At 45.2% G+C, this 18530-nt stretch overlaps 1 protein-coding gene across 5 annotated transcripts in view; it reads left to right on the top strand.

The window, feature by feature from the left end:
- The window catches only part of Trappc12 (trafficking protein particle complex 12), a 58307-nt gene that overhangs the window by 1880 nt on the left and 37897 nt on the right, over positions 1 to 18530 (top strand). For all 5 annotated transcript variants that reach the window (XM_021179212.2, XM_021179213.2, XM_021179211.2 and 2 more), the window contains exons 2-3: positions 1008 to 2245; positions 11536 to 11652. In XM_021179212.2, coding sequence (XP_021034871.1) covers positions 1013 to 2245; positions 11536 to 11652 — 1350 coding nt within the window. In that variant the 5' untranslated portion in view covers positions 1008 to 1012. The remainder of the gene's footprint in view (positions 1 to 1007; positions 2246 to 11535; positions 11653 to 18530) is intronic.

Raw genomic sequence — 18530 nt, 5'->3', positions numbered from 1 at the left:
CTACAGCAGCCTGACAGAAAGAGGGGGCAAAAGGCATCAAGTCAGTGCCCCCAGCATGCCCCAGAGTCTGCTGGGGAAGTGGCAGTCATGCTGGAGTCCTGAGTGGATGGTCTAGGCAGAGCAGAGCAGTGTCCACGGATGAGCGTCACACTGTCGCCAATGGTTACCTTCTAGCTGTTCACAAGCGCTTCTTTTTACGCTCAAGATGTGTTGCTGTTCTCAGCACCCAAACAAGGCCCTTGGAGGGAGGACACTATGAGATAGACATGGTTGGGCCTGAAGTGGAGGTGGGGGCCGATCCCACCTTCACGGTAAGGGCAGACAGCACTTGTTTACTGATACACTGTATATTGCAGTGGGCCAAGGATGTCATGATGAATGCCTTATGATTCTACTCACTTGAGGTCCCCAGGAAGTGTAAAAGATGGGAAATAGGATGGTGGTCATCTGTGTTATTAAATGGGTATAGAACTCTTGTTTTTGCAAGATGACTAAAATTCTGGAGGTTAATTGGACAATAATGAGAATGTACTAAACATTACTGAACTGTATACTTTAAAAAATAGTAGCTAAGCTGGGCAGTGGTGATGCACTCTTTTAATCCCAGCACTTGAGAGGCAGAGACAGGCAGATTTCTGAGTTCAAGGCCAGCCTGGACTACAGAGTGAGTTCCAGGACAGCCAGGACTATACAGAGAAACCCTGTCTCAAAAAGCAAAATAAAAAAAGTGGCTAGCAAGTTTTATGTGTATTTTATACTAATTAAAAGTAAGTAAACTAGAAAAAGAGAAACTTTTAATTTGTGCCACTTGGATGTGGAACTATTAAACATGTGTTCCACTGAGCAACAAGATAAAAGTAGCGCAGCCTATGTCTCAGAACTGCAGAGGTTGTGAGTTCAAGTCCACGCACGTTGTGTGAGATCCTCTCTCAGAAAAGAAAAGCACGTTTATTTACCCGTACTTGAAATAAAACAGTGGAGTGATTCACGACTGTCTCTATTTTTAGATAAGATGGAAACAGCTAAAGATGGTGAGCAGAGCCCAAGTGAGGCATCTTCTCCAGCCCAGGCAGGTCCTGAAAACATCCTGGAGCCTATGTCTCGGGAGGAGGAGGGCCAGCCATTGTACCATGAGGAGACCATTGATCTTGGTGGAGATGAGTTTGCATCTGAAGAGAACGAGCCCACATCCGAAGGTTCTCACAACTTCGGAGATAAGCTTAATGAGCACATGATGGAAAGTGTGCTCATCTCTGACTCCCCTAACAACAGCGAGGGGGACATTGGCGACCTCGGCTGTCTGCAGGATGTTGGGGAGCCTCCCAGAGGTGCCACTGATCACCGACTGCCCAGTAGCACAGACAGAGAAGTGGTGGACACTCTGAGTAATGGCAGTGAAACGGATGGAGACGACACTCCCAGAGACATCTCAGACATGACACCTGATAGCAGAGCCTCTCTAAAAGAAGACTCAACACAGGAAGATGTGACGAGCATGCCTGCACTGGAGAATGCTGCCACGGAGGAAGTCGGGCCTAAGGACAGCCTCGCACCCCCAGAAGAGCCAATCTCAGAAGTGCCCTCCAATCAGTCCTCCTCCAAAGACGAGCCCTTGCCTGTCTGCACCATCTTTAGTCAGGCTACCTCCACTCCCTCCCAGCCACACCTGTTTCTACAGGACGGCTTCGAGTCCCAGATGGTGAAATCGCCCAGTTTCAGTAGCACCAGTGAGACGTCAGCCAAGACCCCTCCTCCGATGGTCCAGCCCAGTCCCAGCCTGAGTACATTTTTTGGAGATACAATGAGCTCTAACTCCTTGGCCTCTGACTTCTTTGATTCCTTCACAACTTCTACTTTCATTTCAGTCAGTAATCCCAATGCAGGTTCCCCAGTTCCAGAAAAGCTGTCTTCACTCACTGCCCCTGTAGGAGAAAAGTCACCAGATTCCACCAGCCCATCTTACTCCACAAGGATGGATAGATCGGAATCAGGTGTTTCTCGGGCCCCTCTGGATGTCCCTGAATCTCCAAAGCCATTTTCACAGATCCAGGCTGTGTTTGCTGGGAGTGATGACCCCTTCGCCACAGCCCTGAGCATGAGTGAGATGGACCGGAGGAATGACGCATGGCTTCCCAGTCAGGCGACCAGAGAAGTCCTGATGTCAGTAGCAACCCAGCAGTATGGCACTGTGTTCATAGACAAGGAGAACCTCACTATGCCTGGCCTCAAGTTTGACAACATTCAGGTAGGATGAGGAATGTTTTTATGTCCATATCTCACTGTGTGTAATCTCTTTCTAGAACTGTGTATAACAGAGAGGCTTGTACTAATTCTGGCTTTCCTAGTTCTAGGCTTGACAGCACCTATACCTGAAGCGTCCTAAGCAGAACGCACTGAGTGTGCTTCTTAGGCTTGTGGGTCCTGCCTACTTCTTACTTCTTGTAGCAGCAAGCTGACTGAGTTCGAGGCCAGCCTGGTCTACAGAATGGGTTCCAGACCAGCCATGGCACTCCCCATTGTGTGCCCCACCCCACAAATGCCTTCTAGAGCTGGAACGATAACTCAGTAGTTAAGCGCACTGGCTACTCTTCGGGAGGAGCTGGGTTCAATTCCCAGAACTCTCGTGGTGGTTTACAACTCTCTGTGTCTCCAGTTCTGGGGGATTTGATACCCTTTTTTGGCCTCCTCAGGCACACATATGGTGCACAGACATACATGCAGGCAAAACACTCATAAAGGAAAATAATATTTCAAAAGAAATAAATAATAAGAGGATGTATCCTAGGGCTGGAGAGATGACTCGGTGCTTGCTGCCTTCCAGAGCACTACAGTTTGGTTTCCAGTACTGACATCAGGCAGCCCACAGCTGCGTATAACTCCAGCTCCAAAGGAGCCAGTACACTCTTGTGGCTTCTGAAGGCTTTGTACTCAGGTGTACATAGCCCCAGATAGACAAACACACACACACACACCACTAAAAATAAGTCTTTATGAAAGAGTGCATTTCAATAGTATTAGCTGAGAGTCAGCAGATTAAGTCAGACCCAGAGCAGGATAATGGATGACTGAATAAACTGAAGAGTCCAGATGTGGTTCTGTAACTGCAATCAAGCAGTTCTAATCAGTCGTTAGTCTTGCCGTGCCTTCAGTATAGATGTGGCTTTCTTCTGTGAATTTCTGTGTACAAGATGCCAATCAGATGTTCTCCCTCTGACACTGTTGTAGGCAGAGTGTCCTTTGTTCTGAATCAGCTCCATAAATACTTACATGGAGGTTTGTTTTCCAAGTGGCTTATCTAATTAAAGGTCTCATTTTTATGACATCATTTTTCTCACTTACTTATTCAGCAACTGTGGTGGCAATCAAGTTAAGTCAGAGAAGCCTTAGAGTTAGGATTGGGGAGCTGCATTCAGCTCGAGTCGCATCCCGCAAGGGCACGCACATTCCTATCCAAGGCTTTTGCTTTGCTGGATGGCGTCTTAGTTATGGTTGCTATCATTCAGCTCGAGTTGCATCCCGCAAGGGCACGCACATTCCTATCCAAGGCTTTTGCTTTGCTGGATGGTGTCTTAGTTATGGTTGCTATTGCTGTGAAAAAACACAGAAAACAAAAAACAAACAAACAAACATGACCAAAAGCAACGGGGAAGAAAAGGCTTTATTTCAGTCACAGTTCCATATAGCATTCATCATCAAAAGCAGTCAGGGCAGAACTCAAGCAGGGCCCAAACCTGGAGGCAGGAGCTGATGCAGAGGCCAAGGAGGAGTGCTGCTTTCTGGCTTGCTCCCCATGGCTTGCTGAGGCTGCTTTCTTAGAAAGCCCAGGATCACCAGCCTAGGAATGGCACCATCCGCAATGTTCTGGGCTCTCTACCGTCTATCACTAAGGAAATGCCCTACAGGTTTCTCTGCAGCCCCATCTTATGGAAGCTTTTTTTTTTTTTTAACTGAGGCTCCTTCTGCTAGGCTGTGTCAAGTTCACATAAAGCTAGCCCACATAGATAGCATTCATCCCTCTTCATCTTGTGTAGCAGGCATACAGTCTCATAGATTTTCACTGTGACATTTCCATACACAGATAGCATGTCCTTTGCTTGTATTCTCCTTCTGTCACATTCCTTTGTCCTCTCTGTCACTCACCAGCTTCTTTCCTCCAGAGTGTATTCTGCTTGCCATGGCGTGTGTGTGTGTGTGTGTGTGTGTGTGTGTGTGTTTAATCTAAGTTCAATATATCAAAAGAAAACCTAAGATATTTGTCTTTCTCTTTTCCCTTTTATTGTACACTCTTGCTTCCCCCCATAGGGTCCCCTTTCTACTTTCACATCTTATATTTTTTAATGTAGAGTCCTAACTGGACATGAGCCATGTAATATTTGTCTTCAGGTTCTGCTTTATTTCACTTAAGACAGTCTCCACTGGGATATATTTCCTGGCAAATGACATGACTTTGTTTTTCTTTATGGCTGCATAAAATTCCGTCATGTGTCTAGGCTATCTTGTCTTTACCCACTCATCTGTTGATGGCATCTAGGCTGGTTCTGCATTTTGACTGTTGTAGTCATAGTACTGCAGTACATGTGGATGTCAGGTACCTCTGTGCTGGGCTGCAGTACATGTAGATGGTCAGGTACCTCTGCTGTGCTGCAGTACATGCGGATGTCAGGTACTTCTGTGCTGGGCTGCAGTACACATGGATGTCAGGTCTCTGTGCTGGGCTGCAATACACGTGGATGGTCAGGTACCTCTGTGCTGGGCTGCAGTACACGTGGATGGTCAGGTACCTCTGTGCTGGGCTGCAGTACATGTGGATGTCAGGTCTCTGTGCTGGGCTGCAGTACACGTGGATGGTCAGGTACCTCTGCTGGGCTGCAGTACATGCGGATGTCAGGTACCTCTGTGCTGGGCTGCAGTACACATAGATGGTCAGGTACCTCTGCTGTGCTGCAGTACATGCGGATGTCAGGTACTTCTGTGCTGGGCTGCAGTACACATGGATGTCAGGTCTCTGTGTTGGGCTGCAGTACATGTGGATGGTCAGGTACCTCTGTGCTGGGCTGCAGTACACGTGGATGTCAGGTCTCTGTGCTGGGCTGCAGTACACGTGGATGGTCAGGTACCTCTGTGCTGGGCTGCAGCACACATGGATGGTCAGGTACCTCTGTGCTGGGCTGACTTCATGTGCTTGCCTTCCTTTGAGGATAAACCTGAAATGGCACAGCTGGGGTGTGTGGTAGTTTTGTTGGTTTGTTCTGCTTGCTTTTGAGACAGTTTTTGTACATAACCCAGGTTGCCCTTGAACTTGCTGTGTAAATCAGGCTAACATCAAACTCTTAATCCTCCTAAGTATGTGGTCAATCCTGAGCTACCACAGCCACCTCACAGTAGTTCTTCTTTCACAGAATCTTTTCAGAGTTTCCTATAGTGTCTGCACCCACTGACATTTTCAGGGCTCTCACTGAGGTTCTGCATGCTCTGTCTTAATGTTGAGCTGTGTGTATCTACCATAAAGATGACAAATTGTGTCTCAGATCTATGTCTGAGCTGAAGAACTAGAAGTTGCCTCTAATCATCTGGAAAATGGAAATCACAGAAAATGTCACCTCATTCCTGTTAGGATGGCTGTTAACAAAAAGACGGGTGATAGCAGTAATCACAGTGAATGTAAATTAGTAAGCCATTATGGAAAGCAGCATGGAGGTGCTTCGAGATATTAAAACTGGAATTAACCACATGATCCAACTGAAACCAAGTCAGTATCTTAGAAAAAGCCGAACTCTCATGATAGAGCCACACAGCCAGCCTGAGTATCCATTTTGGGTGCAGAGATAAAGACAATGTGGTTGAGTTCCTTTGAGGGTAAAGCTGGAATGGCATAGCTCGATTACATGGTAGTTTTGTTCTTGTGTTTGCTTTTGAAACAGTTTTGCTACTTTTGGTACATGCAGCTGATGGTTATCCAGTCTTGGAAGGATGTAATAGTAAATGAAATAACTCAAGCAAAGAAACACAGATACCACATAGTCTTCCTTATAGAATCAAATAAAAAAAAAAAAAACCACAAACAAACAACAACAACAAAAATCTGAACTCATGTCCAAGAGTGCAGTAGAAATTTGTGGGAACCACATTTGAGGCATGCTGGGTAAGTGGGATCTAATATGCAGTATGATAACCCAGTTAGAGTCTTCTGTAGTTAACTTAGAATTTATGAGAACAAGTTTTTTTTTTCTTTTTTTTTTTTTTTTTTTTTCGAGACAGGGTTTTTCTGTGTAGCCCTGCCTGTCCTGGAACTCACTTTGTAGACCAGGCTGGCCTCGAACTCAGAAATCCGCCTGCCTCTGCCTCCCGAGTGCTGGGATCAAAGGCGTGCGCCACCACGCCCGGCTGAGAACAAGTTTTAAATATCATACACACACACACACACACACACACACACACTGTAGCTATGGGTAGTAGTGGTATTTGATTAATTTGTGTTATTCAGTACACCCTATATAAATATTGAATCAGCATGTTGGACTCTCTGAATACACAGTTTTTTGTGTCAGTTAATTATCTTTTTGAGGACAGATAAAGCCAGGCATAGTTAGTACACGCCTATATCCCTGTATTTGCAAAGTGGAGGCAAGAGGATCAGGAGTTCAGCATTAACCTACGTACCAAGGTAAAGTCACACTAGGCATGCTGCCTTATATCAACTTGACAGGAGCTATTGTCATCTGAAAGGAGGGAACCCCAATTGAGAGGATGCCTCCATGAGATCTTGCTGTAGAACACTTCTTAATAGTGATTGATGGTACCATCCCTGGGCTGGTAGTCCTGGGCTGAGCAAGCCAAGGAGAGCAAACCAGTAAGCAGCACTCTGCCATGGCTTCTGCATCAGCCTCTGCCTCCAGGTTTCTGCCCTGCTTGAGTCCCTGTCCTGTCTTCCTTGAGTGATGAAGAGTGATGTGGAAGAGTAAGCCAAACAAACCCTCTCCTCCCCAGGTTGCTTTTGGTCATGGTGCATTGGTCATCACAGCAATAGTAACCCTAAGACATATGAGACCTTGCTTCAAGAAAGCCATAACATAACATACATACATACATACATACATACATACATACATACAATGTTCTATTCTTACCCACATGCCTTTTTAAAGTAGAGTTAGAGAGCTGGAGAAGTGACTCTGTGGTTAAAAGTGCTTTTTGCGCTTGCGAGGGCCCAAGTTTTGTTCCTAGCACCCAGGTCAGGCAGCTCACAACCTCCTGTAACTCCAGCTCCAGGACGTGATGCCCTCCTCTGGCTTCTGCAGGCACTGCACTTGTGGCTTTCACACACAGAGAGAAGGAGGAATAAAACAAAGCTAGAAATCAAATAAGCAAACGGTTTAATTTTAGCATCTGGTAAAAAAAATGATCTGGGAACACACAAGATTTCTTTGAGGATCTCAGAAACTACCTGGTGCTGATGCATGTGTATTGGACAAACTTTGCATTGAAGGGGCTGCTTCAGGGACTTGCATACGTGACCCAGAGATATCCATGGAATGGTAAAACTTGAGTGAACCAAAAGTTGAAATTTCCGTTGAGCTGCACTAACCCAGTGGCAGCCTAAATGACAGTGGCTGGATTGGATAGGAGTTTGTATCCATATAGTGGAAAGTCAGCTAAAGGTGATCAGGGCTGTGGGGTGGCAGGGCACCCCAACAAAAGTATATCCATCTGTCAGGACTCCCCACCATCAGGGCGAGGAAAGGTAGGGCACTTGAGCATCCCTTCAACAGGTGTATCACTGGACAACGAAGTGTGCATACCCTTCCCAGTGTCCCTTGACACAGGACTCAGCCACTTGACCACAGCAGCCTGCAGATCAGGGTTAGTTAGGCAAAAGTAAGGTATTGTATCCCTAGAAGGTGAAAATAGAGATTTATGGATAATGAAGCCACTTCCGCCATGACTTCCCTGACACAAAAAGTCTCAGCTTTTCATATCAGTAGTAGCTGTTGTTGCTAAACTACTGCATGCTATGGCTGCACCGGTCAAGTATGTCCAGCATGCAAATACATGTACCCAGGGCAGCACATGCAGATGTCCAGCATAGCATAAAGTATGTTCCAGAACTACCCTGTGTTGAATTGTTAGAAGCTGAAGGAAGGGTTCAGACCAAGGAAGCTAATCATGCAGTCAACTTTGTGTGTCCATGTGTATGTGTGTCATACACACTCACATTCCTATTAGTAATTTAGCAAAATAACAATGGTATAGGTGAGGTGTTTTGAGTGCAGCTAACTCTGGCATGAGGGAAGCTGAAGCAGAGGACTGGGGGTTCATGGCCAGACATTGTGCTGAGTCCTGTGTGTGGATTATGCCACTGTTTTCCTTAGCTTGTCTATGGAAATGTGGGCGTAACTCTGTAATAAAGTATCATACCAGGCTTCCAAAATGGACATGTCAGCTTACATTGTCTCCAGCACTCTGGTTGTTCTAGTAAATTTGGGGACGTGTTGTTGCTGCTGTTGTTTTACTTGCTATTGCCTTGGAAATGGAGTCTGCATTCTTTAGTCACTTTCGATATCAAACACCTTTTGCTATATATGCTACTTTTTTAAATCTTTTTTTCCTTATGTTTATTTACTTATCTGTTGGGAATAGACATATACGGAAATCGGTAGACAGCTCGCAGAAGACAATTCTCTGCATGTGGCCCTAAGGACCAAATCCAGATCTTCAGGCTTGGCACCATCTTCACCCACTGAGCCATCCTGCCAGCCCTCAGAAAACAATTTGTGAAGTTGTCTGTTTGAATGTTTTCTTTGTCTTTAAGCTTTGAATATCTCTCTTCCTATTACTGCCTAACTTTAAAAGCTCTTTAAACTCAGTTAATGGGAATGAGTAATATCTATAGCAAATATTTTCCCTATTCTGGGCCTTGCTAGTACATAGTCTTTTTTATATATTTTTTTAAGATTTATTTATTTATTTTGTATAGGTACACTGTAGCTGTCTTCAGATACACCAGATCTCATTACAGATGGTTGTGAGCCACCATGTGGTTGCTGGGATTTGAACTCAGGACCTTCAGAAGAGCAGTCAGTGCTCTTATTCACTGAGCCATCTCGCCAGCCCAGTACATAGTCTTATGGTGTCTATTGAAGACAAAACCCTCATTTTTTTTTTTTAATCACAGGCCTATTAGTCCATCTATATTCTTCTAGCTGTTGTCAGTTTGAGAACTTATTACATCTTCATTTCTTAAGGCACGGGGACACCTTGTCTTCTGTAGCTCGTGTGTGCTTTCTCCCAGGATGCCTTAATATTTGACCACTGTGGGGTAGAAAGATGGCTTGGTTTGGTAGCTAAGAGCACTTGATATTCTTCTGAGGACTCAGATTCAATTTCCAGCACTTACATGGCAGTTCACAGCCACCCATAACTCCAGTTCCGAGTGATCTGACACCACCCTCTGACCTCTTCAGGTTTCAGCCATACACATGCACACATGCAGGCAGAACCCTAGAACATATAAAATAAATACATCTAAAAAGGAGAAAATTTAAAGATTTATTCAGTCCTGGGACTGGGCTAGAGAGATAGTTGAGCAATCAAGATCTTGCTTGCTGCTTTTCCAGAGGACCCAAGTTCAGATCCCAGCACTCTGACCTTTAAGAACTACTCACTCCCTCAGGAGAAGGGTGTGGTGTCCTCAAGGCCTTCCCTCCATGACCCCATCCTAGGCTAGAGCAGGTCTGAGATTGCAGTGACATCCCAGCCCATTGCAGCAGCCCAGCTGCCTCTCCTCATTCTAGTGGCCGTGAAGAAGGCAAAGTAGAACTCCATCGTCTTTCTTGCCATCTTCACCTTCAGTTTAGAAACACAGCAGACACAAGATGTGTCATAGGATGTGTGGTGATTGCTTTGGGCTGTCTTAAATGAGACCTTGATTAGTCAACCATACCTCTCTACCCAAAGAGTGTGCTGTCATAACTGATCCTTGTTAAATGTTTACATTATTTATTAGTTTGTGCAGTGTGTGTGTATGTGTGTGTGTACATGTGCACATGTGTGAGTGAGTGTGTGTGTGTGTGTGTGTGTGTGTGTGTGTGTGTCCACGTATTCTGCAGTGCATACGTGGAGGACAGAAACAGCTTGATAGATAGAGTTGTTTCTCCCCTCCACCTTTGCCTGGATTCCCAGGACTGAGTTCCAATTCCCAGGCTTATGTGGTGCGAGGGAAGCGCTGTCACCTGCTGAGCCATCTTTACAGAAGCTGAACTTTAAGGATAAAATATATTTATGGTGTGATCTCATTAGTGGAGAATGTCACTGGGATGCAGGAGATTCAGATTTGAGTTTGCTTTTTGCTCAGCTCTCTGCCTCCACAATTCTAGAAAGTCTCTGCATTTGGCCCAAGCAGGACTTTTGTAGTTCATGGGATCCCACATTTTAGCCCATTTTTATTTGCTTTTTAAACATTGCTTCTAGAGCACTCAGCTGCTCCCGTGGCTGTGATAGTTGGAGTATTTTAACTTTATTCTCCAAAAGCAGAAATTACAAATTTGCCGCTACTAAATATTTGCCCCAGTATAGTAGCGTACTTGCCTCTTTAAGCACCAGGCTCGACCACCACAGAGCCAGAAACAGCACAGAGCCCAAATGGCCTCGTGCTGAGGTAGGCAGCCTACCTCTCTAGGTGGCTAAAGAACAGACAGCGTCCACAGCACCATCTCCAGCAAGCAGGTTTGGGATCTCCCGCGGCCTGTGCAGCACAGTGCTCTCTCTGCACTGTCACAACTTCTTGGTGTGAGCAGAGTGAATGCTTGTCCTCATTAGTCACTGACTTGGTATATCACCCACCTCATTCATGTAGCCTTACAGAATCAGGAGCTTGTGACCTCATCATTTGTCATGTCCCATGCTTCATGTCCATTATATTGCTCCCATCACTCCAGGCCCTTAGGACCTTTCTCCCCACTGCTCACATGGGCCTTTCCTCCTCCCCTGCTCATCTGTGACTTCCCTTTTAAAGGAAGTATAATGGCTGAAGCAACACTTGATGTCTTCCATCTTGCTTCTAGATGGGTATAGCAAAAAGAATAAAGTTAGGAGACAAAAAGTGGCCCAGAGCAGAGACAGTTTTAAAGTACATCCTCCAACTCTGGCAAGCCCAGAACCCTGGGTACAAGACAGTGACAAGAGTTCTGATCATATTGGGCTTGGCTAGTGAAGGAGCCACCAGCATGCTGGTGGAGGTAATGTCACACACACGGCATCCCAGGAAGCTTGAGGAGCTGGTGCGACACAAGCCTGTTTGGTCTCCCACATGGATGGGGGCTCTCTCCTGTGCTGGAAGTCTCTGTCCTTGACAGGCTGTGGGCTCTACAGAAAGCCTGATGTGGTGGTGATATACTACTTCCTTCTCAAAATAAAGATTAGTTGTAAAACTAGGAATCTTCTAGAAGTGATGGCTTAGCTTCTGACTGATTGCAGTTTTCTTGTGCAAAGCTGTAAACATTTCATTATCTCTGCCTCTCTCTCCCACATTCTTTCCAGGGAGATGCAGTTAAAGACTTGATGCTTCGCTTCCTGGGTGAGAAGGCTGCAGCAAAGAGACAGGTCTTAAATGCCAGCTCAGTGGAGCAGTCCTTTGTGGGGCTGAAGCAGCTCATTGTAAGTAACCACACACTGATTTCAGCATGTCTTTGATAAGCCCGGCTTCCTTCTAGCTCCTTCCCTGGACGTTAATTGCTCTGAATACAGCGCAAGAATCTGCTGCAGAGCAAGCCTTGTCCTGTTTGATGTCAGTCCTGGGAAGCAGGAGCACTGCGCCAGCTGCTGATCATCTGAAGTTCATTTGGTCACTGTGAACAATCAGAGGGCTGCAGGCAGCCAGGTAGCAGACTCCCATTGCTAGAACAAAGACAGACAGTTTGTGTGTTTGTTTGTTCATTTGTATTTTTTGAGATAGTCTCACTGTGTCACCTAGACTGGCCTGATTTTCACAGGCTCAAGGGACCCTCCTCACCCTCTTCTTGCCTTGATGGTCATTTCATATGTCCTCCATTTAGTCTAGGCTTACTGTTTAACTGGAGAATTCCTGAACACTTTCAAATTTCCCTCTGTTCTATGAACGGGTCTCTAATCTGCTAGTTCTGCTTCGTCAGCACTACACTGGCTGACTTTGTTCCAGTGAATTCAGAATTGTGGGAGAACTTCAGCAGTGTAACCAGTTTCCTCTGGATTATTAGGGAAAGTCCTACAAGTTGATCATACGTGTCTCCTGTAGGACTCCTCGGGCAGAATTCCTTCTGATAAAGGAATGCTCTCAATTGGTAGCCTTACTCCCCATGGTGTCCACGTCTGAGCACGGTCAGTGGGCATGCCTTGTTTCGGAAGGGGTCTGGGAAGCGATGTTGGGCTAAGGCAAAGGGAGGTTCAGCCGTTCCCTGACTGCTCAGTCACTCTCCTGACTGTGATGAGCAGACAGGGAGTCACTGGGTTTTCTGCTTATACCACTCATTTTTTCAGGAGTTGTGTCTTGGGTTTATTTTGCTTGTTTTTGTTTTTCCCCTGTCATAACTAGTTTTTTGTTTCAAGCAAGTTTTAGGACCTAAAGGTATACTATTTGAGTAGGTTCGAAAGATATACCATTTGAGGCTTACACTTTTTATTAAGGGTTAACTGCAGATCATCTAAATAAGGTAAAGGAAGCAGGTGAGAAGGCTCAGAGGGTAAAGGCCAGGGTTTAATCCCCAAGTCTGACAAGGAGGAAGGAGAGAAAATTGTCCTCTGACTTCCACGTGCATCCGCGTGCACACATAAACACAGAAAATACCTAAAGAAAATGAAATTAAAAAAAGTTTTTATGTCAGGTGAAGGTTAGCATATGAACTAAAAACAAAAAAGCTTTCTGAGTTTATGTTGGAGACACCCATTGTGGAGTGTCAGCTGGCCAGGCTGGGATTACACCTTTCACATCAGGTAAAAAAAGCCTTAGCTGTATGAGCAGTTGACGGTGCAGTGCAGAGTGAGATAAGCACCAGTCTCATACTGACATCAGGTCCACGTTCAACGCAGATGTGAAAGGCAAGTAAACCTCACCTGTCCTTACCTGGCAGAGGTGACAGAAGTGTGAGAGGTGCCCTGAGTCACAACTCAGGGATAGTAGATGTCTAATCTTAACAGAGCAGTGTGCGGATTTTCTCCTTCATTGACAGGTTGTCTTGAATCCAGATCCCAAGCCACATGAAGGATCTTTTTTAATTTAAAAAAAAATGTATTATTTATAAAATGTAAGTTTGCATGTATGTATGGGTGTTTCGCCTGCATGCATGTCTGTGTATCATGTGTGTCCACAGTCCCCCCACAGAGTAGAGACCACATCCTGTAACCTGGGACTGGTTGAGTTAGTTGTTAGCTACCATGTGAGTGCTGGGATTCAAACCCAGGTGTTCTAGAAGAACGGCCATTGCTCTTAACTTCCGAACCATCTCTCCAGCCCCTACATAATAATATTTTTGACATCTGTCTTCCATGATTTAGAAGGAGTCAGGCTGCCTCTGTAACTGAGCCACAACTAGCAATGTAAACCTTGTTCCAGAGCATAGACATGCAGGCCTTTCAGACAGCTATGCCAAGACATCCTCTGTGGTGGCATCAGTCAGGATTTCCACTCTTGGTGCCTGATTCCCACCCCACTGCCTTCTGCAGCAGTTTATATCCCAGTGTCTTCTTAGCTGCACATATGACACCTGTGTCCTACAATGCCCAAAGGAAAAATAACTAAAATTTGTTCCTGTCATCCAAAGGTTTGCTTCTTAGCCTTCAGTGTATGTTTTTATCTTCCTTTTATCTCTGTTCTTTTGCCCAGAAAACCTTTTTAATCTTACTCATGCACACACACCCCAAAAAAGCCAGTGTTTTGACAATACACTGAGCCTTTCCTCTGTCCCCAGACAATAGTGACTTCAGTGTCGGTGGGCAAGTCTGTCTTCAGGTGCAGCAAAACCATGAAAACTAGCCCTGTAACAAGCATCCTGACAGTCAGGAAACAGCTACTTCATTGACAGAGTCTGCACACAGATGGTGTATAGAGAACTATAGAGAATTGGCTCTGGGCAGGAAGCAGAAACTGTAGAGTCAGAATGCTGGTTTGAAAAAAATGGAAGAAGGAGGACTAATAAGACGAATCAGTGGGTAAAGACTCATTGCTACGTTTGATAATGTGAATATGATTCCCCATATGGTGGAAGAAGAGAACCAGTTTCTTTTTTTTTGTTGTTGTTGTTGGGGGCTTTTTTGGGGGGTGGGGTGGTTGGGGTTTTTTGGTTTTTTGAGACAGGGTTTTTCTGTGTAGCCCTGGCTGTCCTGGAACTCACTTTGTAGACCAGGCTGGCCTCGAACTAAGAAATCCACCTGCCTCTGCCTCCCAAGTGCTGAGATTAAAGGCGTGCACCACCACGCCCGGCAAGAACCAATTTCTATATGTTGGCTTCAACATCCAGATATGCACATGACATTCACACCCACACACACACATATATACATACATACATACATACATAATAAATAAATAGTATGTTTTGGAAAGAGAAATGAAGAATAAGCCAGGCAAGATGGTCACATGCCTCCAGTATATAGGACATCACTAGTTTGAGATGAGGGTGGCCTGTGTAGCAGACAGAGAGAGACTGAAAGTGACTGACAGACTGACTGACTGACTGACTTTAGTTACTCTTCTATTGCTATGATAAAACTCCTTTATAAAAGGAGACTATGTGTGGGGCTTGCTGATCCTGAGGGGTAAGACTTGATAATGGTAGAATGGGGTAGTCAGTGGCAGACAGCTGGAGCAAGGACTTTGAGAAGGAAGCAGAGCACACAGAGAATGCCATGGGTGTTTGGAACATCAATGACCTGCTCAGTAACACTCCTGTTTAAGTAAGGCCACACCTCCTAATCCTTCCCCAACAGTTCCACAAACCAAGGCCCAAACATTGAAATGTATGAGCCTATGAGCCTATGAGCCTATTCTCATGCAGACCACCACAGATGTTTCACAGGTGTGAAGCTCACATAGAAGGATGATGTATATGCCCCTGCTGCCTCCAGACCCTGAGCATCACCAGAGGGGCCTCAAGAGGATATGGACATGGAAGGCTGCAGGCCAGCCTAGGGCAGAGCACTTCCACCATGACCATTCTCTGTGGAAGGCTCACTTTTGTATCTTTTGTGGGAATAAAAAGAGGGGAAGTGTATGAGCTTTTCATTTAAAAAAAAAAAAAAACCAAAAAAAACCCCTAGAAAACTGAGGCTAGACAGATGTTATGGTGCACATTCACAGTGTCAGCACTGAAGAGGTAGAGGCAAGAAGATCAGAGTTCAAGATCATCCTGAGCTACACAGTGAGTTCAAGGCCAACCTAAGCAACAAGAGACCCTGTCTCAAAAGCTGTTTTAGGACTTGGGAGGGTTATTTTTGTTTTTAAAGACTGACTGCTTTCTAACCAGCAAAATAAGGGAGGGAGGCCTCTAACACAAAGGACAAAGTCACCCTACTTCCCTTTTTTCACTATGATGGACTGTAATTCGAAACCATGACACTAAATAAACCTTTCCCCAAAAGTGGGGAGGAGCATGTTTGGGGGAACTATTCCCACCCAAAAGTCCACACTTTGCAGATTAGAAGACAAGAACCAGGCTGGAGAGATGAGATGGCTCAGTGGTTAAGAGCACTGACTCTTCTTCCTAAGGTCCTGAGTTCAAATCTCAGCAACCACATGGTGGTTCATAACCACCCGTTATGAGATCTGATGCCCTCTTTGGTGTGTCTGAAGACAGCTACAGTGTACTTACATGAAAATCATAAATAAATCTTTAAACACATGGCCAGTGTCCTAAACCTGTAATGTACGGAGAAGCAAATGTCACTGCCTGGAGAGGCCATTTTACTCACTCCCATGGTGTTGTGTGCAGAGTGGATGCTGTTGAGTCGTGTGGCGAGCTGTGCACCTACTCTAATCACTCAGATACTTCACGCCGGGCGATTTGTCCTAACACTGCAAGTCAGAGCGCCTGGCCTCAGTTTTCAGAGTCTTGTCTTATTTCCTACTTCTTAAAAAGTAATATCTATTTAAATTTAGAAATTTTTCTCCTTCCAAACTAAGGTCATCATGGCCTATCCAGTAGAGATAGACTTTCTATAAGATATAAGAGCTCTTGGAGCCTAATGTATTATGTGGCATACTTCAAATTCTAATTTTAAAAAATATTTCTTTACCAGACATTTCCAATATCTAACATTGAAAACAAAAGGGAAATAAGAAGGTAGAGAATGCTGAGAATAGCAAAAACCCACTAAGAAAATAATTACCATTTCAAACAGCGAAGGTGGGGAGTACTCATGAGAAGCAGTGCTGGCAGGGAGGGTAGCTCAGTGGTGGAGTGATTGCCCAGTGTGTATGGGGTCAGTTCCAGCCCCACCAACACCACCCAAAACCTGAACCCTGAAGGAAAACATTGAAAAAGACTGAATAAATCCAAAACGTTGAATATACAGAAATGACAGAAGACCTACATTCAAGATATAAAAAGAACTTCTCAGACTAAGATGAAGAAATAGGCTGGTAAGGAGAGAGATAAAAGACATGAAGAGGCTCCAGGAAGTCGGGTAGCAAGGAAATATAGAAGTGCTCATCTCCAGCAGAGGTCACAGAGGCAGAAACAGAACAGGAGCATCCCGAGCCTGGCAGCTTAGCAGAGCTCAGCAGCACAGCCTGTAGCTAGAACAAGGAGTCCATAAAGCTGCCCCAGAACAGACTGAGAGCAGCTACTGACATGGTTGTCTTAGTTAGGTTTCTACTGCTGTGGTGAGACTTCATGACCAAAAGCAGCTTGAGGAAGAAAGGGTTGATTTGGCTTAAATATCCTGGGTTCCAGTCCACTGGACAGGAACTCAAGCAGGAACCTGGAGGCAGGAGCTCATGCAGCGGCCATGGGGGAGTGCTGCTTACTGGCTTGCTCCCCATGGCTTGCTCAGCCTGCTTTCTTATAGGTCCCAGGACCATCAGCCAAGAGGTGGCACTGCTCCTACTTTGAGCTCGGTTCACCCACATCAACCATCAATCAAGAAAATGCAGTACAGGTCTGCCCACTGGCCAGTGTAAGGCAAGGAACATTAAGGTTGCCTCTTTCTAAATGGCTATAGTATGTATCAAGTTGACATAAAAATTGGCTTTCACATGGATGTTTTATAACCTTTGACCCTACTTCTAGTATTAGGCTTTGGAAAACTCCTTGAAGACGTGGTGTGGTGGCTCACACCTGCAACCCCAGCAGGGGATTGCTCCCAATGGAAGCAGAAGGATCCAAAGTTCTAGACCAGCCTCAGCTGTGTACCAAGGCTAAGGGCAGCCTAATCTACATCAGGGCCTGTCTTAGAGATCCAGAATACACTCCAGAAGTTTCCGCAAAAAGGATAGGGTCATAGCTCAGTGCAGAGCACTGGCTTAGCGTGCACAAGGCTCTGAGCTTGTCTTCAGCACCACAGAAAAAAGAGCAAAGGCCTAAGGGATTATGATTGGCAATAAACAGGATTTCACAAAAGGCAAGGCAAAAAGAAAAGAGCACCTAAAAATCCAGCCCTCCAGGTGGAAGCAGGAGGGTTGCTTCTAGGCCTGACCGCACTCAAGAATATCTCAAAACAGAAACAAATCAGCAAACAGTAAAAACCTCCTTGTGCAGGTATAGAAAGATATGCCAAAAATATTTCTACAACCAGGTATGGTGGGGAACGTCTTCAGTCTCAGTACTCGGGAGGCAGAGGGAGGCACAGATCTCTGTATTGACAGTCAGCCTGGTTTGCAAATCAATTTCTAAGACAGCCAGGCTAAAAAAACTACAAGAGCTGTCAGCTGATGGATCAGTGGGTAAGAGTGCGTAATGTATAAGCATGCAGCCCAGGTTCAAATCCCCAGCACCCACATAAAAGGCAGGCATAGTTGCATATTCCTATAATTGTAGCACTTGGTAAGAACCAGATGGGCCAGCCAGCAAAACCAAAGAAGCAAGGTTCTAGTACAGTGAGAGATGCTCTCTCCAGGGAATAAAGCAGAGAGCAATAGAGAAAGCCACACAGCTTTCTCCTCTGGCCTCTACATACATGCACAAAGGCATGTGCACCTACATGCAGGCACACACAAAAGTGCATTTGTTACATATTTGTAACAACAAAGAAAATCATGTTATATACAGTCAATTAAACACTCTGGAGCAATTGAAATAAATGAGCCACAGCCACATTCATCAATACAGATAAGTTTGAAAGTAATATTGAACAATAAAAGCAAATTACACAAGCTTGCCTGGAGGGTTTATATTCATGTGTGACAGCATGACACCTTAGCCATGGTTGGGAAAGTCAGGCAAACTGTAAGCTTTTCCTGTTGGAAACCTACCCAGCTCACCTAGCACCTGCCATACATGTGCTCCCAGCTCACCTAGCACCTGCCATACATGTGCTCCCAGCTCACCTAGCACCTGCCATACATG

The sequence above is a fragment of the Mus caroli genome, chromosome 12, assembly GCF_900094665.2.
Source record: "Mus caroli chromosome 12, CAROLI_EIJ_v1.1, whole genome shotgun sequence".
In the NCBI taxonomy this organism is placed as follows: Eukaryota; Metazoa; Chordata; class Mammalia; order Rodentia; family Muridae; genus Mus; species Mus caroli.
This window is presented reverse-complemented; position numbering and strand designations above follow the sequence as displayed.